Source organism: Mesoplodon mirus (assembly GCF_964341445.2).
Source record: "Mesoplodon mirus genome assembly, chromosome: 3".
Classification (NCBI taxonomy): domain Eukaryota; kingdom Metazoa; phylum Chordata; class Mammalia; order Artiodactyla; family Ziphiidae; genus Mesoplodon; species Mesoplodon mirus.
In genome coordinates this window covers 129,824,146-129,849,548 of record NC_138978.1, presented here as the reverse complement: position 1 = coordinate 129,849,548, position 25,403 = coordinate 129,824,146, and the positions used below count along the sequence as shown (strand labels likewise).

At 40.4% G+C, this 25,403-nt stretch overlaps 1 protein-coding gene across 2 annotated transcripts in view; it reads right to left on the bottom strand.

Moving 5' to 3' along the window:
* Window positions 1–11,284: 11,284 nt before the first annotated feature.
* SMYD3 (SET and MYND domain containing 3) overlaps window positions 11,285–25,403 on the bottom strand; it is a 738,989-nt gene continuing 724,870 nt past the window's right edge. For both annotated transcript variants that reach the window (XM_082612030.1, XM_082612031.1), the window contains one exon: window positions 11,285–11,616. In XM_082612030.1, the coding sequence (XP_082468156.1) occupies window positions 11,515–11,616 (102 nt within the window). In that variant the 3' untranslated portion in view covers window positions 11,285–11,514. The remainder of the gene's footprint in view (window positions 11,617–25,403) is intronic.

Sequence of the window (25,403 nt, the reverse complement as noted above, 5' to 3'; positions counted from 1 at the left end):
GTTTAAGGTGTACAAAATATTGACTTGATATATTTATATATGAATGCCATTGTAGTGCTAGCACCTCTATCACATCAAATAATAATCATTTCTTTTTTTGTGATGGGAACAATTAAGATTTAGTCTCTTAGCAAGTTTGATGATTACAATACAATATTTTTGTCTATATTCACTATACTGTGCATTAGATCTCCAGAACTTATCTACTAATAAAGGCACACTTTCAATGTTCACTGTTAAGTATGATGCTTGCTATATGTTTTTGTAGATATCCTTCACCTTTTAAGAATTTTCCTTCTATTATTAAGTTGCTGAGATCTTAGTTAATCATGAAAAGATGTTGAATTTTATCAAATGCTTTTTCTGCACATCCTAAGATGTTCACATGATAACATCTCTCTAATGTGTTAATGTAGTGGATTTACTGGATGTGTTATCCCTTTTATTTGTGCTCACTTTGGCTTAGCAGTATATTAAGTATTGCTAACTTTGATTTGCTAACATTTGTTTAGGATTCTTACACCTATATTCTTGGGTGAAATTGGTTTGTGCTTTTCCCTTCTATACTGTCAGACTTTGGTGCTAAGGCAAAAATGTGTAAATTAGTTGGGAAGTATTCCTTACTACTCTCTTCCTTGGAACAAAATGGTGAATGGTTGAATTTTTTTCTTCCTTAAATGTTTTGGTGGAATGCACTAGTGAAACCAACTTAGCTTTTCATTATCTTTTTAGAAAGAGTATGAAAGAGTATAAAGTGTTCATTGTTATTCATTAGTGGATATATAATTTTTCAGATTTTTAAACATTTTTTTGAGTTAGCTTTGGCAAGTTGTAGTCTTCTAGGAATTTGTTCATTTTCATATCTTTTCAAGAATTTTGGTATAAAGTTGTTAAAAATTCTCTTATTCAATGCTGAGGCATGTGGATTGCTGTTCCCTTTTCATTTCAAATACTACATATTTGTAACTCCTCTTTTTTCTTCATTAATTTTGTCAGAGGTTTGTCAGTTTATTAGTCTTTTCAAAAAATAGACTTTTTATTGTTATTGATCCAGTCTGTTTTGTGCTTACTTTGTGTTTTCTCAAATTCTGCTCTGATCTTTATCATTTCCTTCCTTGTACTTTTGTTCAGTATATTTTCTGAGCTTTTTCTAAGCTCTTGAGATAGGTTCTTAGCTCATTTATTATTGGCCTAATTTTCTCTTTGAACAATACAAGGACCTTAGAACATTTCTAATGTATATATTTATGACTATCTATATCTGATTAACTATGACTGATCATACAAGTTTTTGTTTGTTATCATTCACTTAGAATATGTTTGTATTTCGATTGTAATTTTTTCTTTGATCTTTGAGTTAATATATCATTATCATTGTTGATATGTCTATTTCCATTAATAATTCTGTTCATTTCTACTTTATATATACTAATGCTATATTATGTGTCTACAAATTTTAGAATTGTTGTATCTTCCTGGTAGATTGAATATTTTACCTTGATTAATATCTCTATGTTTAATAATACCTTTTGCCTTAAAGTCTATTATATTTATTAATTATTAATAGCCACACCAGATTTCTTTTGGTTAGTATGTGCATAACATACCTTTTTCTTTTACCTTAAAATTCTGTACCCCTATGTTTAGATGTCTCTCTTTAAGAGTATATAGTTGGACTTTTGAAATCCAATCTGATATTATTTTAGTGGAAACATTTACTATGTATTTACTCTGTTTACTAAATAACATTTAGTGTAAATACTGATGTATTTAGATTTAAATCTAATATCTTATTTTGTGCTTAAAATTTCCCTCTTATTTTAAAATTTCTGCCTCCCCGCTTCCCCCTCCCCTACTCTTTTGATAAGAGATGTCTGAGTATTTTTAAAAATAATTCCCTTTTCTCTTCTAAGAGTTTGTAAGTTATACGCTCTGACTCTTCCCTGTTGGTGCCTATCCTAGAAATTAAAACATGCATAATTAATTTATCAAGGTATAAAGTTAATCAGAATCTTTACCCTTGTATGGTTTGGACCATACAAGGGCCTTAGAACATTTCAGCATTATTTACTGCCTCCTTGTATACTTTTATTGTTATTTAGTGTTTATGGCTCATTTTTTAACCCTAGTAGACATTATTATTACTCTTTTGTAAAGGTAAACTTCATTTGTATTTGTCCAAATAGTAGCCATTTTCCTTCTTTTCCATTTTTTTTGGCAACTCTGACCTTCCATCTGTGATTACTTTCCTTCCACATCATGCACATCTTTTAGGATTTTTTTTTCCAGTAAGGGACTTTTAATAAGCTCTCTTGGATTTTGGTTTTAAATGTCTTCATTTCACCTTAGTATTGAAAGATACCTTTGCAGGGTTTCATATTCTAGGGTGACCATTATTTTCTTTCATCAATTTCATTGATCAATTTCATCAATGGAAAACAGCATTCCATTCTTTCTGACTTCTAGTGGTGCTGATGAGAAATCACCTGTGACTCTAACTGGCATTCTTTTGAAGGTAATCTGCCTTTTTACTTTGGTTGCTTTAAGATTTTCTCTTTTTTCATTTTTCTTAAATTCACAATGATGTACCTGTTGTGAATTTCTTGTTATTTATCATGCTTGAAATTCATTGGATCTTTGAATCTGTGGATTAATGCTTTTATCAGTTTTGGAAAATTTTCAACCATTATGTGCTGCATATTCTTACTCTTCTATCCTTATGCGTCTTATTAGATCAAGTGTATGGTAGACCTGATTACTATTTCCTCCTCACCTTTTCACTTATTTACTATATTTTCCATGTTTTTCTCTCACTGTGCTGCATTATGAATAATTTCTTCAGACTTATCTGCCAGTCCACAAATTTTTTCTTCTACTCTGACCAAATGGCTACCAAGGGTATCCACTGCAGTTTTCATTTCAGTTCATTTCAGTTATTGTATTTTTTATCTCTAGAATCTGTATGATTCTTTTTCAAATATACTGTTTCACTTCTTATTATTCCTTATTCTCTGTAGTTTAAAAATCTATCACTTATTAATTTAAATAGTGAATGTAATTGTTTTAAAATACGTCTATGATATTTCTGTATTTGGGATGTGAGCGTGTTCTTTGTTGTTTTCCTGGTACATACTCGTGTCACCTTTGTTCTTAAGTTCCTGATACCATTGACTGGTCAGTCACTGACCTTGAAAAATGACTTGAGGGCTTTCCCAGAGGCCAAGGATGAATGTACCCTTCTCCAGTGAGGTTTTTCATTTGTTTCTGCCAGAGATTAGGGGACATTATCAGCTGAGAATCATCGCAAGTCAGTTCACAACCTGAGGCTCCTTGGTCAGCCCAGACTTTGCCTGCTTGGATAGTAAACTCACATAAGGACTAATCTTTAGGCACTAGAGTTACAGAGTCTTCTTTTTGCCTCCCCTTTCCTTTCATTTTAAATTTATTATTCTTTTCAACATTAAGACATTCCTGAGCCTATCTCCTCTTACAATAGGTATTTAGCCTTTTGGGGTCCCAGTTCAGTATAAACAGAATCTTTCTTAAGTCTTACCACTTTAGGGATTTCATGAGACTTAACTTCTGTCCCCTTTTCCCCATACAGCCTCTGAAATCCAAGTATGCGGCACTAACAGATGCCTTTCATGGGCAAGCAGCTTTGGTTCTGATATCTAATAGTTCACTAACCTCTCTGTTACAGGCTTTCATCCAAAAATTAGCCTCGAGGTTCCTCGGTGTTTCTAACCTTATTCTTGTGTTTTCCCCCTGGCATTTTTCATTGTTCTTGATGAGAGAGTTGTGACACAAAACTCAGCATTCCATAATCAGAAGCCATAAAGTGTCCAATCAGTTTTTATGGAATCTTATTCTAAATTATGAATGGATAGCCAGTGGTCACCAGATATTTGAGAAAGAAATATTATATGAATGATAGAGAATAAAACAAACAAAAAGAAAAGGTAATTTGGTAGAAACAAATTATGCAGAGAAAAATAAATTAAGCTTCTCCCCACTATCATTATCTTTTTACCCTTAAAGAGATAAGATACTGAATCCATAAAACAAGAACAAGATGCTATTTTAAAAGAACACTGGAGAATAAAACAAGAGCTCTTGAAAGTTAAAAAAATAATGCTAGCAGAAGTGAAAAAATTGCTATAAAAATTTGAGACAAAATGGAGAGAATCGGGGCTTCCCTGGTGGCGCAGTGGTTGAGAGTCTGCCTGCCGATGCAGGGGACACGGGTTCGTGCCCCGGTCTGGGAGGATCCCACATGCCGTGGAGCGGCTGGGCCGGTGAGCCGTGGCCGCTGGGCCTGCGCGTCCAGAGCCTGTGCTCTGCGACGGGAGAGGCCGCAGCAGTGAGAGGCCCGCGTAACGCAAAAAAAAAAAAAAAAAAAAAAAAAAAAAAAAATGGAGAGAATCTTTCATAAAGTAAAACAAAAACAGAATAGAAAATAGGAAAGAGAGAGAGACAAGATAAGAAAATTAGAGTATTAAAATCATTCAGTAGCTTCCTAAGAAAGTATTCATAGGAAATACAATTTGGGAGACTTACAGTCCTTATTCTACATTTACTTTTTAAAAAAAATTTATTTAATTAATTTATTTATTTTTGACTGCGTTGGGTCTTTGTTGCTGCACATGGGCTTTCTCTCGTTGTGGCAAGCGGGGGCTACTCTTCATTGCGGTGCATGGGCTTCTCATTGTGGTGGCTTCTCTTATTGCAGAGCAGGGCTCTAGGCATGAGGGCTTCAGTAGTCGTGGCACATGGGCTCAGTAGTCATGGCTCGCAGGTTCTAGAGCGCAGTCTCAGTAGTTGTGGCGCATGGGCTTAGTTGCTCTGCAGCATGTGGGATCTTCCCGGACCAGGACTCGAACCCGTGTCCCCTGCATTGGCAGGTAGATTCTTAACCACTGTGCCACCAGGGAAGCCCTGCATTTACTTTTAATATTCTAGGTTGGCATTTATCTTTCAAATTTGGGGTTGTAAATAATTTTCTCTCACAGTTACAGTTAATAATGCATTTGCAGATTTTTGCTTCCTATTCCTGTGACTTTTGGATCTGCTGGCTTAAATGTCTTTCTAAGGGAGGAATGATTCCTCAGGGAATGCAAAAGTGGCTCCATTATTATGGGAACTGAGACTGCCATGTAGTCATTTGGGGCTCTTCATGCCTCTGAGTCAACAGGGGAAGAGCAGATTACTGATCTGGTTGAACTGACTGATCTCAGTATCAAATTGCTGCTATACAATGGGGTGAAGGAGGACCATGTCTGAACCCAGGGGATTCTCTGAAGTGCATCTTAGCAGTTGTATAACTAGTTTAATGAAGATTGACACACCCACAAAGGCAAAACCATTAAGGACTGGGACAGTTCAGGAATGAAAATCTGAATCACTTCACCAGGTCAGTACCTTGACAAGGCAAGGTGCTGACTGAAGACAAGAAGATCATAGAATGGGTAGTAGAAAAATGAATTTTAAAATATCAACTCAACTCATGAATTTTTAAGAGTCAAGAACCATGCAAGGAAGGTTGGTAGTGCTTACTTTTATAACTGGAAGCTGGATTGTCATGGAATAGAGTTCTTATGGAATGTTTTTGAAAATCCTATCCAAAGGAACTCAGGGCAAAAAATTAAAGCAAAGTCAAAAAGCAAATGTCAAGCTGAGAGATTAAATATTATAAAGGGAAAATCTCCCTAATATATAAAGGTCAAGAGGAAAAAAACCTTAAAAAATCTGGTAGAAAAATGGACAAAAGACATGTAAGGATAGTTCACAAAAGATAGGCAAAAGGCCTTTAAATATTTGAAGACATCCAACTTCACTAATAAGAAAAATGCATTGAGATACCATTTATCACCTATCAGCTTAGAAGAATCCACTCTGTTGGCAAGGCTGAGGGGAAACAGGCATTATTATATAACCCCTCTCAAGGTAAATTTGACAGTACCTAATAAAATTACATATACATTTACCCTTTGACTCAGCAATTCCACTTTTAGGAAATTATCCTGAAGGTACATCTCTAGCAATATGAAAAATCATAGGTACAAGGTTTTTCATTATGGCATTATTTGTAATAGCAAAATATAATCTATATTAATATATATTATATTGATATTTATATACCAGCATAAGTTAATAATGGGGCAAACCCTAAAGTTGAATAAAAAAAGAAACAAACCTAATTGGATATCAAATTACATAATCACAGAGGAAATTTTAATTCAATTAATTTTTAAACATAGTATTCTGAAAATACAACCTTTTTTTGCCTAAGAACAAAAAGCACTAGAAAAGAATCTTAAATTTCACTTAGTAGGTTTGCTGTTAGTAATGGTTGTAGTCATAATTTCAGAACTATTTTGTGTATATGAGAGAAGTACAAATATGGAAGGAGAAAGAGGAAGAATACCCAGGATGCTGGATTTTAATTGGTGGTATCAGTGTGAGCTCACGATTTTAAAAAGGCATAGAAAGCAGTGACTCCCTAGGAGCAATAAGCAAACACAGTGCCTGGATCAGGGCTTCTAAATACCATTCCTCAGTAAAAGAAACCAGAGCTCCTTAGAGAATGGTTAGTTCCAGGTCTAGAGTGCAAAAGTGTAAGGTGAGCCTGGAATATCTTGCTGCACCCCAAAGCAAAAAAGTGTTTCCCAAATCACAGCAACACAGGACACAGGATCCAGCTTGAAGACGATCCCAGTAGCCAAGGCTGATACAACTTGAGCATCAAAGAAGATGTGGCACATATATACAATGGAATATTACTCAGCCATAAAAAGAAACGAAATTGAGATACTTGTAGTGAGCTGGATGGATCTAGAGTCTGTCATACAGAGTGAAGTAAGTCAGAAAGAGAAAAACAAATACCGTATGCTAACACATATATATGGAATCTAAGAAAAAAAAGTCATGAAGAACCTAGGGGTAAGACGGGAATAAAGACACAGACCTACTAGAGAATGGACTTGAGGATATGGGGAGGGGGAAGGGTAAGCTGGGATGAAGTGAGAGAGTGGCATGGACATATATACACTACCAAACGTAAGGTAGATAGATAGTGGGAAGCAGCCGCATAGCACAAGGAGATCTGCTCGGTGGTTTGTGAGCACCTAGAGGGGTGGGATAGGGAGGGTGGAGGGAGGGAGACGCAAGAGGGAGGAGATATGGGAGCATATGTATATGTCTAACTGATTCACTTTGTTATAAAGCAGAACCTAACACACCATTGTAAAGCAATTATACTCCAATAAAGATGTTAAAAAAAAAGAATTCTGGTTATAGACTATAACATATCTGAATGTTTTTTTTAAAAAGAAAAAGGAAGAGGCTTGGGCTAGACCTTTGAGAATGGATTCAATTTAAATAGATGGAGAAGAAAGGTGGTTTAGTCAGGATGAACAAAAGAAGGAAGTGAGGGCATAATTCAGGAGCTCGGAGTTGGGGGGGGCAGTTGGTCCAGCTAGGTTGTCAGGGACACATAGGGATCAGTAAGTGTAAGATTTGGTAGTTTAGACCATCCATGCCAATCTGAAGATTAGACTTCGAGTGCGGTGGCAATGGGGAGCCGCTGTAAGTTTTTGTGCAGAGGAGTTATATGAGGAAATGACGGAATAGGTGTTCTGGGGAGATGGCTGGCAGCTAGATGGAGGCAGGGAACAGAGGGATGGCAAGCAAGGAGGTCAGCGAGGAAGTCTTTGCAGAGGTGCTGGGGGCCTGCAAAGAGCCTGGAAATGGATAAGGATAAAAATGGCTGAAATTTAAAAAAGCATTTCAGAGGATAAATAGACAGAACTTATTCCTCTGATAAGGGACAAGGGAAGAGTCAGTGGCTCTGAGTTTCTGTGCTGAAGGGTAAAAGGACGATGATGGAGCTGAGCTAAATATGAAGAGCAGAGAATTGAGTTTTGATATATGTTGAACTGGTTTTGAATATAGTGACTGTGAACCAATAGCATTTTGATGTTTACAAACCTCAAAAAGGTCGAGTGTCCCACTTTGGGGGTGGTATTGCTGGGCTTTCTCTGTCAGCTTGATCTCTTACAGGCTCAGGTGAAAGCAGGGCTCTAGTGTTTTCCTGAAGCTGCTGCCAGTGATAGGATTTTGTACTGCTTCACAGACAATGCTCAGAACCATGTCCCTGTGGAATCCCAGTGGGCTACTCTGAGTATAACATCACCTCCTGGTTGGGCCAGAAAAGAATTTTCAAGACATAACTCGAGGCGGGGGGCTCCCACGTATGAAATTGCTCTTTCATCCCTGCAGTGACGCTTGAATGAGGGGACTCTGCTTTGTGGCTGTCTGGCTTCATCAGAGGATGGCTGCCCTCTTCACCCACCCAGTGCTCTCGCTTGGCTAGAGGAAGCCTGTCCTGAGCTCTCATAGTGAACAGGCTTCCCAGGAAGCCTTCCTCTGCTGCACTCTTGGCATTCACATGGCATGGCCATAAATTATGCCCAGCGTGTTCATTTTCAGTTTAACTGTGTTCTCATCCCAGAGGAGTAACTAATGGCGTCAAGTTACTGATGTGAAAAAAGCCTGCCGCTACAGTGACTATGGATTAATGAAATAGCAGTCGTGGAGGCTGGGGCAGCAATAAATTGTCAGCCACCGGTGACATGGATTTTAAATTATATTCTCCATCTCCTTTCCCCTTCTCCAAAATTATTTAGCTGTAGAGTTGTTTGGTAGATGTTTACCGTTGCTTAAATGTTTGCTTTCTATTAGAAGTTGGTGCAGGCTGGGCCCCTTCCTTTAAAGGGGCTTTTCTCAGAAAACTGGAGGTGGGCTGAGAGGGATTTAAAAGCCTATCATGCTTTCTCTAGGAGGCGTGAAGGCAAATCTCTTAATCCAGGATCATCACTGACTGATAACTTTCATTCAGAAAATTGGCAAACATGGGGCTCTATCGGTGAACTCTGCTCATTTGGCACGTAAGTTACTACCTCTACCTTCTGTTATGACCTTTTTCTTTTCCTAATGAGTTAAAAATTAGGAACCAATACAATTCACAGGGTTTTTGAAAGGCAGCAAGTCTATTTTTCATTAGATGAAGGACCCCAGGGAATCCACTGATGGGCCGTAGGGAGTTCAAGAATCCCTGATCCTACAAGCAAATGTGAACAAGCAACTTGCTCATATGTATATGTTTTTCTAGAAGGAAGGTCTGTGGGTTTCATCAAATTCATTAAATGTTCCATAACACCAAGATAGCTTAAGGGCTGCCATGGGGGACTGCATAAATGTCTACAACGTCTTTCTTTCCCAAGATCTATGTCCTTGTAATAGACTTTGTGGCTCCTCTGACTGAGAGAAGTCTATCCACGCTTGATTCTGGGCTGGCACTGTGATTGGCTTTGGCCCATGGGAGATTAGTAAATGTGATCCAAGCAGATTGGAAAAGTGCTTGCACTTTGGGGCTTGCCTACTTACTGTTCCTGGAACCCTGCTGCAACGTCAACAAGGCTGGGCTAGCCCAATGAGCTACATGGCCCCAGTCACCCTTGTTTCCCCAGCTGACCCACCAGCAACTGCAGACAGTGAGTGTGCCCAGCTGAGACCAGCCAAGCCAAGGTCTATGGATTTCATTAAAATCACTAAATGTTCCATAATGCCAAAAGAGTGCAAGGGCTGCTATGGTGGACTGCATACACGGCCACAACTTCTTCCTCTCCACACATCCATGCTCTTGCATTGGGACTTTGCAAGGGCAGGGGTATGTGGAGCCTGGGCCAAACCAGAAGCAATTGTCCAGCCAAATTGCTGACATACAGAATAGTGAACAAAATAAGTGTTATTTGGGGATAATTTATTATGCAGTAAAAACTGATACAAATACTATATCACACAGTGTGCATTTTGAGGATGAGGGGCACACCTTATTCAGTCTTTATATCTCTTTTTCCTAAAAACACAATAACCATTCAATATGTATTTGTTGAATTGGGTAGAACTGGTCTCTCAAAAAGACAGATTCAGCCACTTTCTCAAGGTCACAATAAATCAGGAGAGATCCCAGAGCATCTAACTAACTCCAGGCCTCAGTTTCCTTACTTATAAAATGGGCTTCAAAACACCTACCTTGTTGGGCTGCTGTGGCTATTAGAGATACCGTGTGCTTTAGAGGTGCCTGATGCTTGATGGACAGTAGCCCGAGCCAAGCAAGCTGATGAAACGGCTGCAGAACTCATCAGCATGCGGGAGATCAGGCACGTTTCAGTGATCACAGTGACCACCAGGTGCTCACGTGGATTCCAGTTTCCAGGCGTCAGCTTTCTCTGCTGCAAAATGAGGTTGGTTCCTTCTGGCTCGACCAGACGTCCATGTGTCATTTGGACATGGCTGCTGCCGCAGTGCGGCCACGTGGCCGGAGGACGTGCCACTCCTTCTGGGGTGGTGGGGGAAGCTCCTGAGTTGCTGCTCTGGATTCTGCCTTCACTCCCTGTATCTCATTTTCTTGCTTGTAAAAGAAGGTGTGGGTGACAGGAAGTTCTCTGAGAATCCTGTCAGCTGCAGGAATCCAAGGGCTTCAGTAATACTACTGGAGTCTTCTCTAAGCCTGAGGTACTAAACTGCTCACAGGATCCCAGAGCCATGAAAGGAGTTATTATTTGCTAGAGGAAAAGAAAAGGTTTCTGTATTTGTCTAAAGCAGAAAGTGGAAAAGCAGGCCGTAGAATTGGGGGATAATAGTAAGAAAAAAGAAAAGAAAGCAAACCTGATTTGAGCTGGGATGTTAGAACCCTGCTTCCTGCAGGATAATGGAGCCCCATGTTATTAGATCACAGGGTCGAACCTTAGACATAGAGATTTATAGAAGAAAATTCCCCTCCAAGAAGCATGACATACACAAAGCGTTATAAAATGCTCAGAATGAGTTACACAAAGAGCCATGAGACATATGAAAAACAGTTTTTTTTTACCCCATTAAGACCTCCTGTCCTTTTCTAATAAAACCTAACATGACGTCTTTCTAGGATTTAGAGTAAAACTTCTTGTGTTGGAGATGTATTTGGAAGTGAATAATGGACACACATATCGTTTACCGCAAGCAGTGAAGACATCTGAAAATCGTGCTTCCTGCCAAAGTGGACATTAAGTTTTTGCTTGGAAGCAAACATGAAAACATTGATTTTTATCCAACTATCCCTCCGTTTATCTAAGGAGAAAGTTACAACTTATTCTGTTATGCTTTTAATAGGATTTTCTATCTTTAATGCTGAGATCTTAAACATTACCAATGAGTAAGCAAAGAAAACAATTACCAGATGGCATTTTCAATGAAATTTTTTATATTTATTATAATCGTGCTTGTCTACAACTAAAGATTCATGTGGTGTGCAAACCATATGTCTGACTTTATTTACCAAAGTAAATACAGAACAGCATTTCCAATAGGGGAGGTTCACACAACAAACAAAATATAGAGTGTGTGACCTCAATAAGGCATTCAATAAAGGTATCAATAAAGGTATAAGCTGTCTCTCCCTCTATGGGGGTTCCCTTAGGGTGCTCTGATGTTGGCATCACATTCTTCTAAGAGCAGAATCAAATCTTCAATCAGGCTGTGCTCCCTGCCATGTGTCACTCTCATAATATCAAAAGCCTAAAGGGAAAAGAAAGAAGACGGATTAGAACCCCAAATTAGGCAGGTCCCTGCCTGCTCCTCGTCTTTTCCCATGACATCAGGAGCCCGAAGAAACCCAGAGTCTGCAGTGTGAGCAGCACAGTAGTTCTCCACAGTAGCAATGAAGTGACAAGGGTGATTTTGTAATGTGGTGCTTGGAAAGCAGACTTAGTACTTGAGTCATGCTGGGCCTGGTGTCCAACAATAATTTTCAGGGATTATTACAGCTTAGGTTTGGTGTAGGTAAAGAGGTTTAAGACGAGTTACTAAAATGATTAAGTAATATTAAAGATGAACTACTAGGCTGCTATCATCTTAAAATATAATTTTCATTTTTGCATGCTGCATTTAATTCTCATCTATATGCACTGTGATACATATAATGTATACATATAATTTTTGTATTCATGTCACATGACATTATAACATTGGCAGGTTGACAGTCCCTGCCTTCACTCCCCATGTTCAATCTTCACTAAATCTTGCCAATTCTACCTCCAAAATATTTCTGAAATCTGGATGGGTTTGTGACCACTTCAGTAATAGAGTGTGATGGAATTAATGCTACTGACTTCCAAAGTTAGGTCAGAAAGGCCATGCAACTTTGCCTTGTTCACTAGTATATCTGCTCCTGGAACCATGAGATTCCGTGCTGTGAGGAAGCCCAAGCCACATGGGGAAGCCAAGTGGAGATGCTCTGGTTGATAGTCCTAGCTGAGTCCATCTTTAAAGTCATCCTAGCCTAGACACCAGAAATGTGCATAAAGAAGTCTCCAGATGATTTCAGCCATCAGCCAGAAGATAGCCAGATTCCAGTCTTCCCAGCTGACACTGTGGAAAAGAGGCATTATGGAAAGGAAGCAAGCCATTCCTCTTGTGATCCGTTTGAATTCCTGACTCAAATCATCTGCGAGCATAATAAAAGGATGGTTATTTTACTCTGCTAAGTTTTGGGATGGTTTGTTATTGAGCAATAAATAGCCAGAATATCCTCAAAAATATTTTTGCAATAAATTAGAGATAAACAGTATCATCCTGCACTGCCCAAATTGAGGGCTCCCCAGAGGGGTGGGGGGGCACCAGACCCATTGTCTTCAATATGAATGTGCCTCGAGAGATAGATAGGTAAAGAGACTTTGGGGGCTGTTAAGCATCCAGAAAAGCACCTGCCTCTCAGTTCCACGCTCTCAGCCTTGGCTGCACAGTAGTATCAACTGGGGGCTTTCAAAGGTACCAGCGCCCAAACCCCACACATGGTCAACTGAAGCCTATTCTCTGGGGGTGAGGCCTGGGCTCAGGAGATTCTAACGTGCCCTCAGGGTTGAGAACAACTGATACAGTAAGCTCTCACCAAATAATAACAACGATTTATTATTCAGTGGCGACTTATAGCCAACATAATTACCATTTTACTGGCTGTGTACAATTCTACTCTTAGAAATTTAGATCACTACCAATTTTTTGTTATGATGTAGCTCTTCTAGCATAGGACTTTTTTGCCTTTGCTGAATATTTGCTTAAGATAAATCTCTGGAGGTGGGATTCTTGGGTATGAATCTCTTTAAAGCCATAGAGACTTTAGAGCTGTGGCGCACCTCTTCATTCTGCTGGGTGTTCAGGGCTAGGAGTGCTTTTGGGCTGTGTTCCTGGCCTTTTGGCCTCTTTAAAAAATGTTCCCGGGTTTCCCTGGTGGCGCAGTGGTTGAGAGTCCGCCTGCCAATGCAGGGGACACGGGTTCGTGCCCCAGTCTGGGAAGATCCCACATGCCGCGCAGTGGCTGGGCCCGTGAGCCATGGCCACTGAGCCTGCGCGTCTGGAGCCTGTGCTCCACAATGGGAGGGGCCACAACAGTGAGAGGCCCACGTACTGCAAAAAAAAAAAAAAAAAAAAAAATGTTCCCTTTAGCTGGGATAAAGGAAAACAGGCAGACAGACGGGGTCTAGATTTAGCTGCTGAGAGGGAAAAAAAGGGAAAGGCCCACCACCTCAGGCTCTGGTGTCCCAGCCTGGAAAAGAGCTCTGCCCGTGGAGTTGGCTGTAATCCTGCACTGGCAGGCCCATCACCTGTGACATCCCATCTGGAAAACCAGAAGGGGGCTGTGATGAGTCAGGGCCGTGAGGATTTGGTTCTTAGTAACCTGAGTGGTTCTGCCCTGTGGGTGCAGAGCATCTGCAAGCAAATCCCGAGGTGCAGTGGGGCAGGGTGAGGGGTGTTCGAGACCGAGGGGAGGAGTTGGGAGTAGCCTCCACCTTGGAGGCAGCCAAGCTCGGTGAGAAGTCTCTGGGCAGAAGATCAACAACAAATGTTTGATGCCATTCAGGGAACAAATGTCTCCTGTCTCCCTCCCGCCCCACTCCCCCAGGTCCTCTGTTGTTCTAGACATCTCAAGGTCCCAGGCAGGGGCCTGCATGAGAGCACAATTGTAAAAAGAGACTGGAGAGATGCTTCGAGCCCTTCATGGGAAATTCTCTCACTCGAAAGCTGCTTAGATGTTCTCTTCCCTTCCACTCGACAGAGGGCCAGCTGTACTTGTGATCTGACAGAGGAGGGTGAATGGGCCAGAGCATCACCTGAAAAGCTCTTTGCAGAAAGACAAATAGTGCTCCTCCAAGCCCCACGGACAGGTCGGCTGGAGAAAGGCCTGCCTGACCTGTGAGGGCTCTCGCCCTTCCGGCCCCTCACAGCTCTCTGCTGGGTTAGGGCCTGGCCTCGTTTCTCAGGAGAACCCCCAGACCAGCTTCTCTGTGTCCTCCTGTTTTATTTCTCCAGGTTCCTCATCTGGAGAATGTTCTGTTCTTCTCAGGGACTTGACTCAGAGGCTACATGACAGTCATCTTCATACCACTCTGAAGGGTAAGGTCGATCTGCATGTTTCAGACATATTATAGCTCCAGCTTCCTTCCTCGCTGCCTTTCTTCCAGTCATACGTTTCACTGTCTCCTCCCTTCCAGCTTTAAGAATAAGGCCTACTCCTCAAGAGACAAAGTTAATTGTGGCTGATCTGGAGTCTTCCTGTTCATTCCTGCTCATCCCACAGCACGGCAGGTGCCTGAGTATCAGAAGGAGGCTTCCGGCCCTGCAACCCTTCACGAACTGCAGAGCCACAGCCAGGAAAGGAAGCCACCTGGCCTTCCCCAGGCCTCACTTCCATACCTCCCAGCCTGCTTCCTTGTGGGAGGGCCATAAAGACCATCTGGTGCAATGTCCTCATACTTGGCCTGAGAGGGAGCCCAGGGTGAACCCAGTGTTCATTCCATGACTGCACTGTGCAGCCTCCACCTGCAAACAGTCTTCAGTGACCAAGGAGAGGGCCTGGAGGGTCTCTGAGGTCTCTGGCTTCTGAGACACCCTGAGGAGCCATGAAGGTCTTCCTAGTCAAGATGCTGCTGGTTGTGACCTACGATCTCTTATTTGGTGGTGAATGCAGCACCGGTAGCAAAAATGGGGCGGGGGCAACCCCTGGGTGTGTATGTGTAGGATTTGAGAGACTAAGATTAGAGGATCCTATGCACAGGGGTGGCTAGAAGCAGAGAGGAAATGGGCATAGCTGGGAGCAGAGGACCACACTGAAGAGACTGGAAAAAGCCCATCCCATTTGTCTAGAAGGTAAAACCAAGTATAAACAGGATTAACAAGTAAACACTGTAATTTTCTCTGAGTGATGGGTGGGGTAGAAGAGAAAAGGAGAGAGAGAAAGAAATAGGATTTAGTAATGTGCAAAATATGGTGATGACTATGTTCTGTGTGTGTGTGTGTGCATGCGTGTATGTGAGAGTAATCTGGCAGGTTGAGTATACAGGACGGGAAGCCAAAACTCAGACTTGGTCCGGCGGGACGTCTGGTCCTTGTCTTGGACATCACCTGGGCCTACAGGTGAGCTGGGGCAGCAGTTCTCAGCAATGTAGGAAGGGAAGCCCTATGTAGCTGTCAGCAGAGGCTGCCTCTGCATGGCGGCCACAGCCCCTCAGCCCAGAAAGAAGATGAGGAGGTCTTTTTTCCCCCCAAAACAAAGTTGCAGTAAATCTCTGACAAACCAGGACAATTGTTTCCTGTAGCTCTGTGTCTCCCTTCTCTCAGCCCCTCCCAACTGCCACACATGCACATGTCAGAGAGAACAATTTTGATTTAATTTCCTGCAGCAATATGTAAAACAGATTAAGGAAATAGAAAATCAGAGCCAGCCTGTGCTGGGAAACGCTTATCTCTTTCCATTAAATTTTATTTTTTTAATGGTAGCATTTAAAAAGAGCCTGCCTGTAATCTTCCACAGAGGACCTATTTGAAGCCTTCAAGGGGCCGTTGCTGCCCCCCCCCGCCCCGTGTACTGACTCTAAATGTCACACGAGAAATGGAAGCACAGATTGTCTGCCACGTGACAGGCATGGCTCACTCAGGAGTAAAGATAGTGTCTTTGAAAGATCGGGTCCCCAGAACTTATTTCAATCTCATCAAAGCTTTTTTTTTTTAAGTAATTGTAGAATTGTGGGTCATATATTAAATAAAATGAATTAAATTATGATTTAAAGTTGAAAACAATATAGCTTTCTTATTAAATTTTAATAAAAATATATTAAGCTTATCAAGGATCTCATATACTCTCTACCAAAAGCCTGAGGGAATCCAATAATGACTTCTCCAAGCAGGATTTAAATATGGATATAAATCAGAGGGAAAAGAAATGTATGCATGAGCCAAACCTCTGGAATCAGATCACAAGAGGGGAAAATGCAGGCAAGTTTTCTTACTCTGCCCACCTCAGGATGAAAGCAGAGCAGAGGGGTGGGAGGTCGTGGGCGTGAGCTGGGGCATCCAAAGCAGGACATGTAAGAAGACAGACCTATGACCCATCAAGCAGCTCCAGAGCCACGACAGCCCTTCACAAGGGGCAGCAGGAAATCCCAAAGGCTTGGATGACCTTCCTGAGCTCACAGCACCCCTGCTGATGCCACTGTGCTCTACACCTCGTACAGAATCCACTGGAAGGACCTGTCCTCCTGGGAGGCAAGATTCCTTAAAGAAAAGATCTATCCATTCATACACTAAATATCGGCTAAGCAGCTGTCATGAATAAGACTTGGTCCTTGCCCTGGGAGGAGCTCTGGCACAGCCAGAAATCAGGGTTCTAGCAGGACAGTGTGTGATAAAGGGAGATGTAAGGTGCTGGGGTTCCAGAGGAGAGACCCCAGAAGGGGTTACAGACGTGGTGAGCTCAGGTCTGTGCCTTCCAGTGGGAGTAGCTATTCCAGAAAGAGTTGCTGTTGTGTTGTTATGTTTAACTAATCAATCGATCCAATGCATATTTATTGAGCACCTGAGAGACCCTGAAGACATCATGTCTCCTCCCTGAGCTCTGGTTTCCTCACTTGAATAACGAGAAGATTGGACTAGATAAATTCTATGGACAAACCAAGTCCCAGACACAGAGCTAGGAGGTGCAGGTTTGGTTTCATTTCAAAATGTGTTATTGATTTCTAATTTAACTCCACTGAGGTCAGAGAATTTACTTTGTATGACAGGAATCCTTTTACATTTATTGAGACTTGTTTTATGGCCCAGAATATGGTCCTTCTTGGTATACATTCTGTGGGTACTTGAAAAGAAGTGTATTTTGCTACTGCTGGGTGGAGTTTTATAAATGTCAATTTGATCCTGTTGTTGAATTCTTCTATATCCTTGCTGGTTTTCTGTCTAGTTGTCCTGTCAGTAGTTGACAGGGAGTGTTGATGTCCCCAGTTATACTCGTATCCATAAGTCTATTATCTATTTCTTCTTTTAGTTCTATCAGTTTTTGTTTCCCACATTTTGCAACTGGGTTGTTTGGTGCATACACATTTAGAATTGCTATGTATTTGTGGTAAATTGGCCTTTTTTTCCCATTATATAATGTCCTTCTCTGTCTTTAGCAACATTTTCTTTGTTGTAAAATCTACTTTATCTGATATTAATATAGCCACTCCAGCTTTCTTTTGATGAATGGTGTTTTCATGATAACATCTTTTTCCATCGTTTTACTTTCAACATGTCTATATCAGTATATTTAAAGTGAGTTTCCTATAGACAGCATATAGTTGGGTCATTAAAAAAATCCATTCTAATAATCTCTGTCATTTAATTAGTATATTTTAGACATTTATTTTTTTACATAGATCACTTGCATAATTAATGTAGTTATTCATATATTAGGGTTTTAAGTTTGCCACTTAAAATTTTTTCTGTTCTGTTTTTTTCTTTTTTGCTTCTATTTTCTTTTTCATGCATTTCTGGTGGATTACTACTTTTTTTAGAATTCTGTAATGTTTTTTGAGTGTATTTGTTTGTGTGTGTATATATATATATAAATATAGACATAGACATATAATTGTTGAATATAATTGACCTAAATATTTCCACTATATACATTTAGAACCACAGGAGACAGTGTTATAAATTTTGTTTCAACATGTCAAAGATTATCTTAAAAACTTAAGAGGAGAATGAAAGTCTACTTTACTTACCCTTACTTTTGCTTACCATGTTCTTTCTTCCTGATGTTCAAAGATTCCTGCCTGTATTATTTACTTTCTGTTTAGAGAATTCCTTTAGCTATCCTTTTAGAATAGGTCCGCTGGTGGACCTATTCTCTTACTTTTCCTTCATCTGAGAATGTTTTGATTTTCCCTTAACTCTTGAAGGCTATTTTGCTGAGTATCGGTTTTTGGCTCAACAGTTCTTTTCTTTCAGTGCTTGAAAAATGTGCCACTTTCATCTGGCCTCCATGTTTGTTTGTTTGTTAATATTTATTTATTTGGCTGTACCAGGTCTTAGTTGCAGCATGCGGGATCTTCAATACTGTGTGCGGGATCTTCACTGCAGCACACAGGATCTGTTCTTAGTTGCAGCATGTGGGATCTTTGTTGTGGCATGCGGGATCTAATTCCCTAACCAGGGATTGAACCCAGGCCCCCTGCATTGGGAGCACAGAGTCTTAACTGCTGGACCACCAGGGAAGTCCCTGGCCTTCATGGTTTTTAATGAGAAAGCCACTGTAACTCAAATTGTTTTTCTCCTATAAGCAAGATGTCATTTTTCTCTTGCTGCTTTTTTTAAAAAAATTTTTAATTTTTAAAATTTTTTGCTGTGTTGGGTCTTTGTTGCTGCACGTGGGCTTTTCTCTGGTTGTGGCGAGTGGGGGCTACTCTTGCAGTGTGCAGGCTTCTCATTGTGGTGGCTTCTCTTGTTGTGGAGCATGGGTTCTAGGCGTGTGGGCTTCAGTAGTTGTGGCACACGGGCTCAGTAGTTGTGGTGCACAGGCTTAGTTGCTCTGCAGCATTTGGGATCTTCCTGGACCAGCGCTCGAACCCGTGTCCCGTGCATTGGCAGGCAGATTCTTAACCACTGTGCCACCAGGGAAGCCCCTCTCTTGCTGCTTTTAAGATATTTTTGTTGTCTTTAGTTTTCAGAAGTTTGTCTAGGATGAGTCTTGGTGGGCATTTCTTTGGATTTTTCTTATTTGGATTCACTTAGTTTTTGCTTTTTCCTTTAAGTTCTTGTAGGTTTTTAAAAAATTTTATTATTTTTTTATACAGCAGGTTCTTATTAGTCATCAATTTTATACACATCAGTGTATACATGTCAATCCCAATCTCCCAATTCATCCCACCACCACCCTCACTCCCCTGCGGCTTTCCCCCCTTGGTGTCCATACGTTTGTTCTCTACATCTGTGTCTCTATTTCTGCCTTGCAAACTGGTTCATCTGTACCATTTTTCTAGATTCCACATATATGCATTAATATACGATATTTGTTTTTCTCTTTCTGACTTACTTCACTCTTTATGACAGTCTCTCGGTTCATCCATGTCTCTACAAATGAACCAATTTCGTTCCTTTTTATGGCTGAGTAATATTCCATTGTATATATGTACCACATCTTATTCCATTCATCTGTCGATGGGCATTTGGGTTGTTCCATGACCTGGCTATTGTAAATAGTGCTGCAATGAACACTGGGGTGCATGTGACTTTTTGAATTATGGTTTTCTCTGGGTATATGCCCAGTAGTGGGATTGCTGGGTCATATGGTAATTCTAATTTTAGTTTTTTAAGGAACCTCCATACTGTTCTCCATAGTGGCTGTATCAATTTACATTCCCACCAACAGTGCAAGAGGGTTCCCTTTTCTCCACACCCTCTCCAGCATTTGTTGTTTGTAGATTTTCTGATGATGCCCATTCTAACTGGTGTGAGGTGATACCTCATTGTAGTTTTGATTTGCATTTGTCTAATAATTAGTGATGTTGAGCAGCTTTTCATGTGCCTCTTGGCCATCTGTATATCTTCTTTGGAGAATTGTCTGTTTAGGTCTTCTGAGTATTTTTTGATTGGGTTGTTTGTTTTTTTAATATTGAGCTGCATGAGCTGTTTATATATTTTGGAGATTAATCCTTTGTTGATTCGTTTGCAAATATTTTCTCCCATTCTGAGGGTTGTCTTTTCGTCTTGTTTATAGTTTCCTTTTTGTGCAAAAGCTTTTAAATTTCATTAGTTCCCATTTGTTTATTTTTGTTTTTATTTCCAGTTCTCTAGGAGGTGGGTCAAAAAAGATCTTGCTGTGATTTATGTCAGTGTTCTTCCTATGTTTTCCTCTGAGAGTTTTATAGTGTCTGGTCATACATTTAGGTCTCTAATCCATTTTGAATTTATTTTTGTGTATGGTGTTAAGGAGTGTTCTAATTTCATTCTTTTACATGCAGCTGTCCGGTTTTCACAGCAACAGTTATTGAAGAGACTGTCTTTTCTCCATTGTATATCCTTGCCTCCTCTGTCATAGATTAGTTGACCATAGGTGCGTGGGTTTATCTCTGGGCTTTGTATCCTGTTCCATTGATCTGTGTTTCTGTTTTTGTGCCAGTACCATAGTGTCTTGACTCCTCCAGCTCTGTTTTTTTCCCTCAAGACTGCTATGGCTATTCGGGGTCTTTTGTGTCTCCATACAAATTTTAAGATTTTTTGTTCTAGTTCTGTAAAAAATGCCATTGGTAATTTGATAGGGATTGCATTGAATCTGTACATTGCCTTGGGCAGTACAGTCATTTTCACAATCAGTTACCTTCTTGAATCCCCAGGTAGATTTTTTTTATGTTCAGCGGCATTAATTACATTCACATTGTTGTGCAACCACTACCACTATCCATTTCCAGAACTTCTGTGTTATCCCAAACTGAAACTGTGTACCCACTAAACAATAATTCTCCATTCCCTTCTCTTTCCAGCCCCTGGTTATCACTATTTTACTTTCTGTCTCTATGTTTTTGACTACTCTACATACCTGATATAAATGGAATCATACAATATTTGTCCTTTTGTGACTGGCTTATTTCACATAATGTCTTCAAGTTTCATCCATGTAGTTTCACTTTTAAGGCTGAATAATATTTCATTGTCTGTATATTCCACATTTTGTTTAGCTATTCATCTGTCCATGGACATTTAGGTTGTTTCCACCTTTTAGCTATTGTTAATAATGCTTGCTATGAACATTGGTGTACAAATATCTGTTCAAGTTCCTGCTTTCAATTCTTTTGTGTTTATACCCAGAAGTGGAATTGGTGGATCAACTAGTAATTCTATGTTTCATATTTTTGAGGAACTGCTATACTATTTTTCCACAGTGGCTTCCCCATTTTGCATTCCTGCCAGTAATACATAAGGGTTCCAGTTTCTCCACATCTATACCAATACATGTTGTTTTCTGGTTTTTTTTTTTCTTAATAATAGCCATCTTAGCAGGTGAGAAGTAGTATCTCATTGTGGTTGTGGTTTGCATTTCTCTAATGATTGGTGATGTTAAGCATCTTTTTATGTGATTTTTGGCTATCTGTATATCTTCTTTGGAGAAATGTCTATTCAGGTCCTTTGCCAATTTTTGAATTGGGCTGTTTTGGTATTGCTATTGAAGTTTAGGCATTCTCTCTATATTCTGGATATTATTCACTTATCAGATACGTGATTTGCAAATATTTTGTTCCATTCTGTGGGTTGCCTTTTTACTCTGTCGATAGCGTCCTTTGATGCACAAACATTTAAAATTTTGATGAAGTTCAATTTGTCTATTTTTTCTTGTTGCCTGTGCCTTTGGTGGCATATCCAAAAAAATCATTGCCAAATCCAGTCTCATGAAGCTTTTCTTCTGTTTTCTTCTAAGAATTTTATAGTTTTAGCTCTTACATTAGGTCTTTAATCCATGCATTAATTTTTAAAAATATAGTGTTAGGTAAGGGTCCAACTTTATTTTTTGCATATGGATATCCAGTTTTCTCAACACCGTTTATTGAATGGACTGTCCTTTCCTCACTGAGTGGTCTTGGCACCCTTGTCAAAAATTATTTGACATATATCTGAGAGTTTATTTCTGGCTCTCTATTCAATTTCATTGGCTTATATGGCTGTCTTTATGCCAGTACCATGTTGTTTCGATTATTATAGTTTTGTAGCAAAATTTGAAATCAGAAAGTGTGAGTCCTCCAACTTTTTTTTTCTTTTTCAATATTGTTATGCTACTGGGGTCTTGAGGTTTCATATGGATTTTAGGATGATTTTTTCCAATTCAAAATAAAAATGTCAGTGGGATTTTGACAGAGATTGCATTGAATCTATAGATTGCTTTAGGTTGTATTGACATCTTAAAATGATATTAAATCTTTCAGTCATGAACATGGAATATTATTTTGTTTATGTCATCTTTAATTTTTTTCAGCAATGCTTTAGTCTTCAGTGTATAAGTCTTTTACCTCCTTGATTAAGTTAATAACTGATTATTTTATTCTGTAAGATGCTTTTATAAGTGGAACTGTTTTCTCAATTTCCTTTTGGGATCATTCCCTTTTGGGATCATTCCCTGTCAGTGTATAGAAACACAACTGACTTTTGCATGTTAATTTTACATCCTCCCACTTTGCTGAATTTCTTAGTTGGAACAATTTCTTTTGTGGTATCTTTAGGGTTTCCTACATATAAGATCATGTCATCTATGATGAGAGAGAATTTTACTTTTTTTCAATTTGAATGCTTTCAGTATTATTTCTTCAAGTACTTTTTCCACTCTGCCCTCTTTCTCTTCTCTTTCTGGGACTCCACTGTTAGATCTTTTGTTATAGGTACCATGGGTCCCTGAAGCTCTGTTCAATTTTACCTTTTTTAGTCATTTTATCTCTGTTTTTTAGATTGGACAGCTTATATTGTCCTATCTTCAAGTTCATTATTAACTCATTCCTCTATCCTTTCCATTCTGTTGTTAAGCTCCAGTCTGTATATTTTGGTAATTGTATTTATCAGTTCTTAAATTTCTGTTTGCTTCTTTTTTTTTTTTTTTTTTTTTTTGCGGTACGCGGGCCTCTCACTGTTGTGGCCTCTCCTGTTGCGGAGCACAGGCTCCAGATGCGCAGGCTCAGCGGCCATGGCTCACGGGCCCAGTTGCCCCGTGGCATGTGGGATCCTCCCGGACCGGGGCACGAACCTGTGTCCCCTGCATCGGCAGGCAGACTCTCAACCACTGCGCCACCAGGGAAGCCCTGTTTGCTTCTTCTTTCTATCTTCTATTTCTTTGCTGAGGTGTTCTATTTTTTCATTTGTTTTGAGGATGTTTGTAATTGCTTGTTTGAGCACATTTATTATTGGCTTTAAAATCTTTGTCAGATAATTCTAAAATCTGTTATCTTGGAGTTGCAATCTGTTGATTGACTTTTTTCCATGAAGATTGAGATCTTCCTTGTTCTTGGTATGACGAGTGATTTTCAATTGAAACGTGGACATTTTGAGTATTATGTTGAGATTCTGAATTTTATGTAAACTTTCTGTTTTAGCAGGCTCTCTCCAATATTGCTCCAGCAGGAGTATGGCAGATGACACCATGTTATTGCCAGGTGGAAGTACAAGTCCAGGTTCCTCACTTGGTTCCTTGTCACTGCTGGGCTTGCACTTTCTGGTAGGTAAAATTCTGCTTGTTTCCTGTAATGTAACTTAATCACTATGCTTTCATTTTATGATTATTCTCTTAGTTATCTTCTCATTTTTTGGTTCAGAAACATACTCTTGAAACTGATATTCTCTATTTTAAGTCAGTAGGGGACAGTCATAAATATCAGAGCCAGGAACTGCCAAACAACTCTTTGAAGGCACTGCTGATGATTATGGCACGTCACCTCTGCATGCCCTCTTGTCCTCCCCCTCTCCCTCCCATCTGTCCACACGTTAAGGTGATGTTATGCATTTAGAGGAGAGCTTTTTTTTTTTTTTTTGCGGTATGCGGGCCTCTCACTGTTGTGGCCTCCCCCGTTGCGGAGCACAGGCTCCGGATGCGCAGGCCCAGCGGCCATGGCTCACGGGCCCAGCCGCTCCGCGGCATATGGGATCCTCCCAGACCGGGGCACGAACCTGTATCCCCTGCATCGGCAGGCGGACTCTCAACCACTGCGCCACCAGGGAGGCCCTAGAGGAGAGCTTTTTAACGTTGAGACTGCGGGTCTATAGAAAGTCCATGGAGAGGCTTCAGGTGGTCCCTAAACCCCCTTCCCCACCAAATATAAAAAAAAATGTTGTGCAGTGTGGATACGGGGTGGGGGGCAGGGAGGTGGGATGAATTGGGAGATTGGGATTGATGTATGTGCACTGCCATGTGTAAAACAGATAGCTGGTGGGAACCTGCTGTATAGCACAGGGAGCTCAGCTCAGCGCTCTGTGATGACCTAGATGGGTGGGATGGGGGGCTGGGGTGGGAGGGAGGTCCAAGAGGGAGGGGATATATGTATACATATAGCTGATTCACTTCATTGTACAGCAGAAACTAACACAACATTGTAAAGCAACTATACCCCAATTTAAAAAAAATGTATGTTCATTTTCTCTGGTGAGTCAGTGGTCCTCACACAGTTCCTAAGTAAGAGCATGATCAAAGAGGTTAAAAATCATTGTAGCAGATTAAGAAATGGGAGCAATAGACTTGCAGGCTCTAAATCATCCATTTAGAGGGGCCTGAAATCAGGGTGCAGGCTGGAGTAGAGAGAGACCAGCATGTGCTTGGAGCTTTCCCTAGATGAGCTGGAATAGCTAGTAACCATGTGGGTATGAGAGGAGCTGTGCTGGGGACTGGGCCTGAGCTTCCTATTCAGGTCCAGAAAAAGCGAAAAAGATCCTCAAAGTGTACAATGCTTCAACGTAATGAAATGAGAAGAGAAAAAACATTACAGTGTAATATAAGAAATTTACACCTAAATAAAAAATGGTTATTGAGGGGGAAGAAGTTTGCCTTTTTCCAGACTGCCTTCAGTTAACAAGGCACTACTAACAAGGCAGCTGGTCTAGCCCAGGGTGAGGGAGCTGGCAGCGTGCAGAGCTCACAGAAAAGAAGTAGGATCACTGACAAGACAGGCCAGATGAGAATGGCTGCCCCTGAGGTCCAAGAAGTCAAATTAGTGGCTAACAAAATTCTTCTAAGAAATAAATGGAAAGAAATGAAAATAGATTAGAGACAGGAGGAAGCAAGAGGGAGGTACTGTGAAGGGACCCCAGGACTGTCCTGTGGCAGCAATCACAAGAATTTCAGCTGAGCCCAGGGGAGATGGGAGCCTAAACCAAATCAGAGCTGGGCTAAGAGGATTCCTTTCCTGGAGGAGGCCGGGCCTAATTGAATCTGTAACTAATTTTTGTTTCTGAAGCTTTTCTCATTTTTGTTCCAAACTCAGCCTTTGAAACCCTTATTCAAACTCTTTCATCCTGTAATTTCCAGAGTT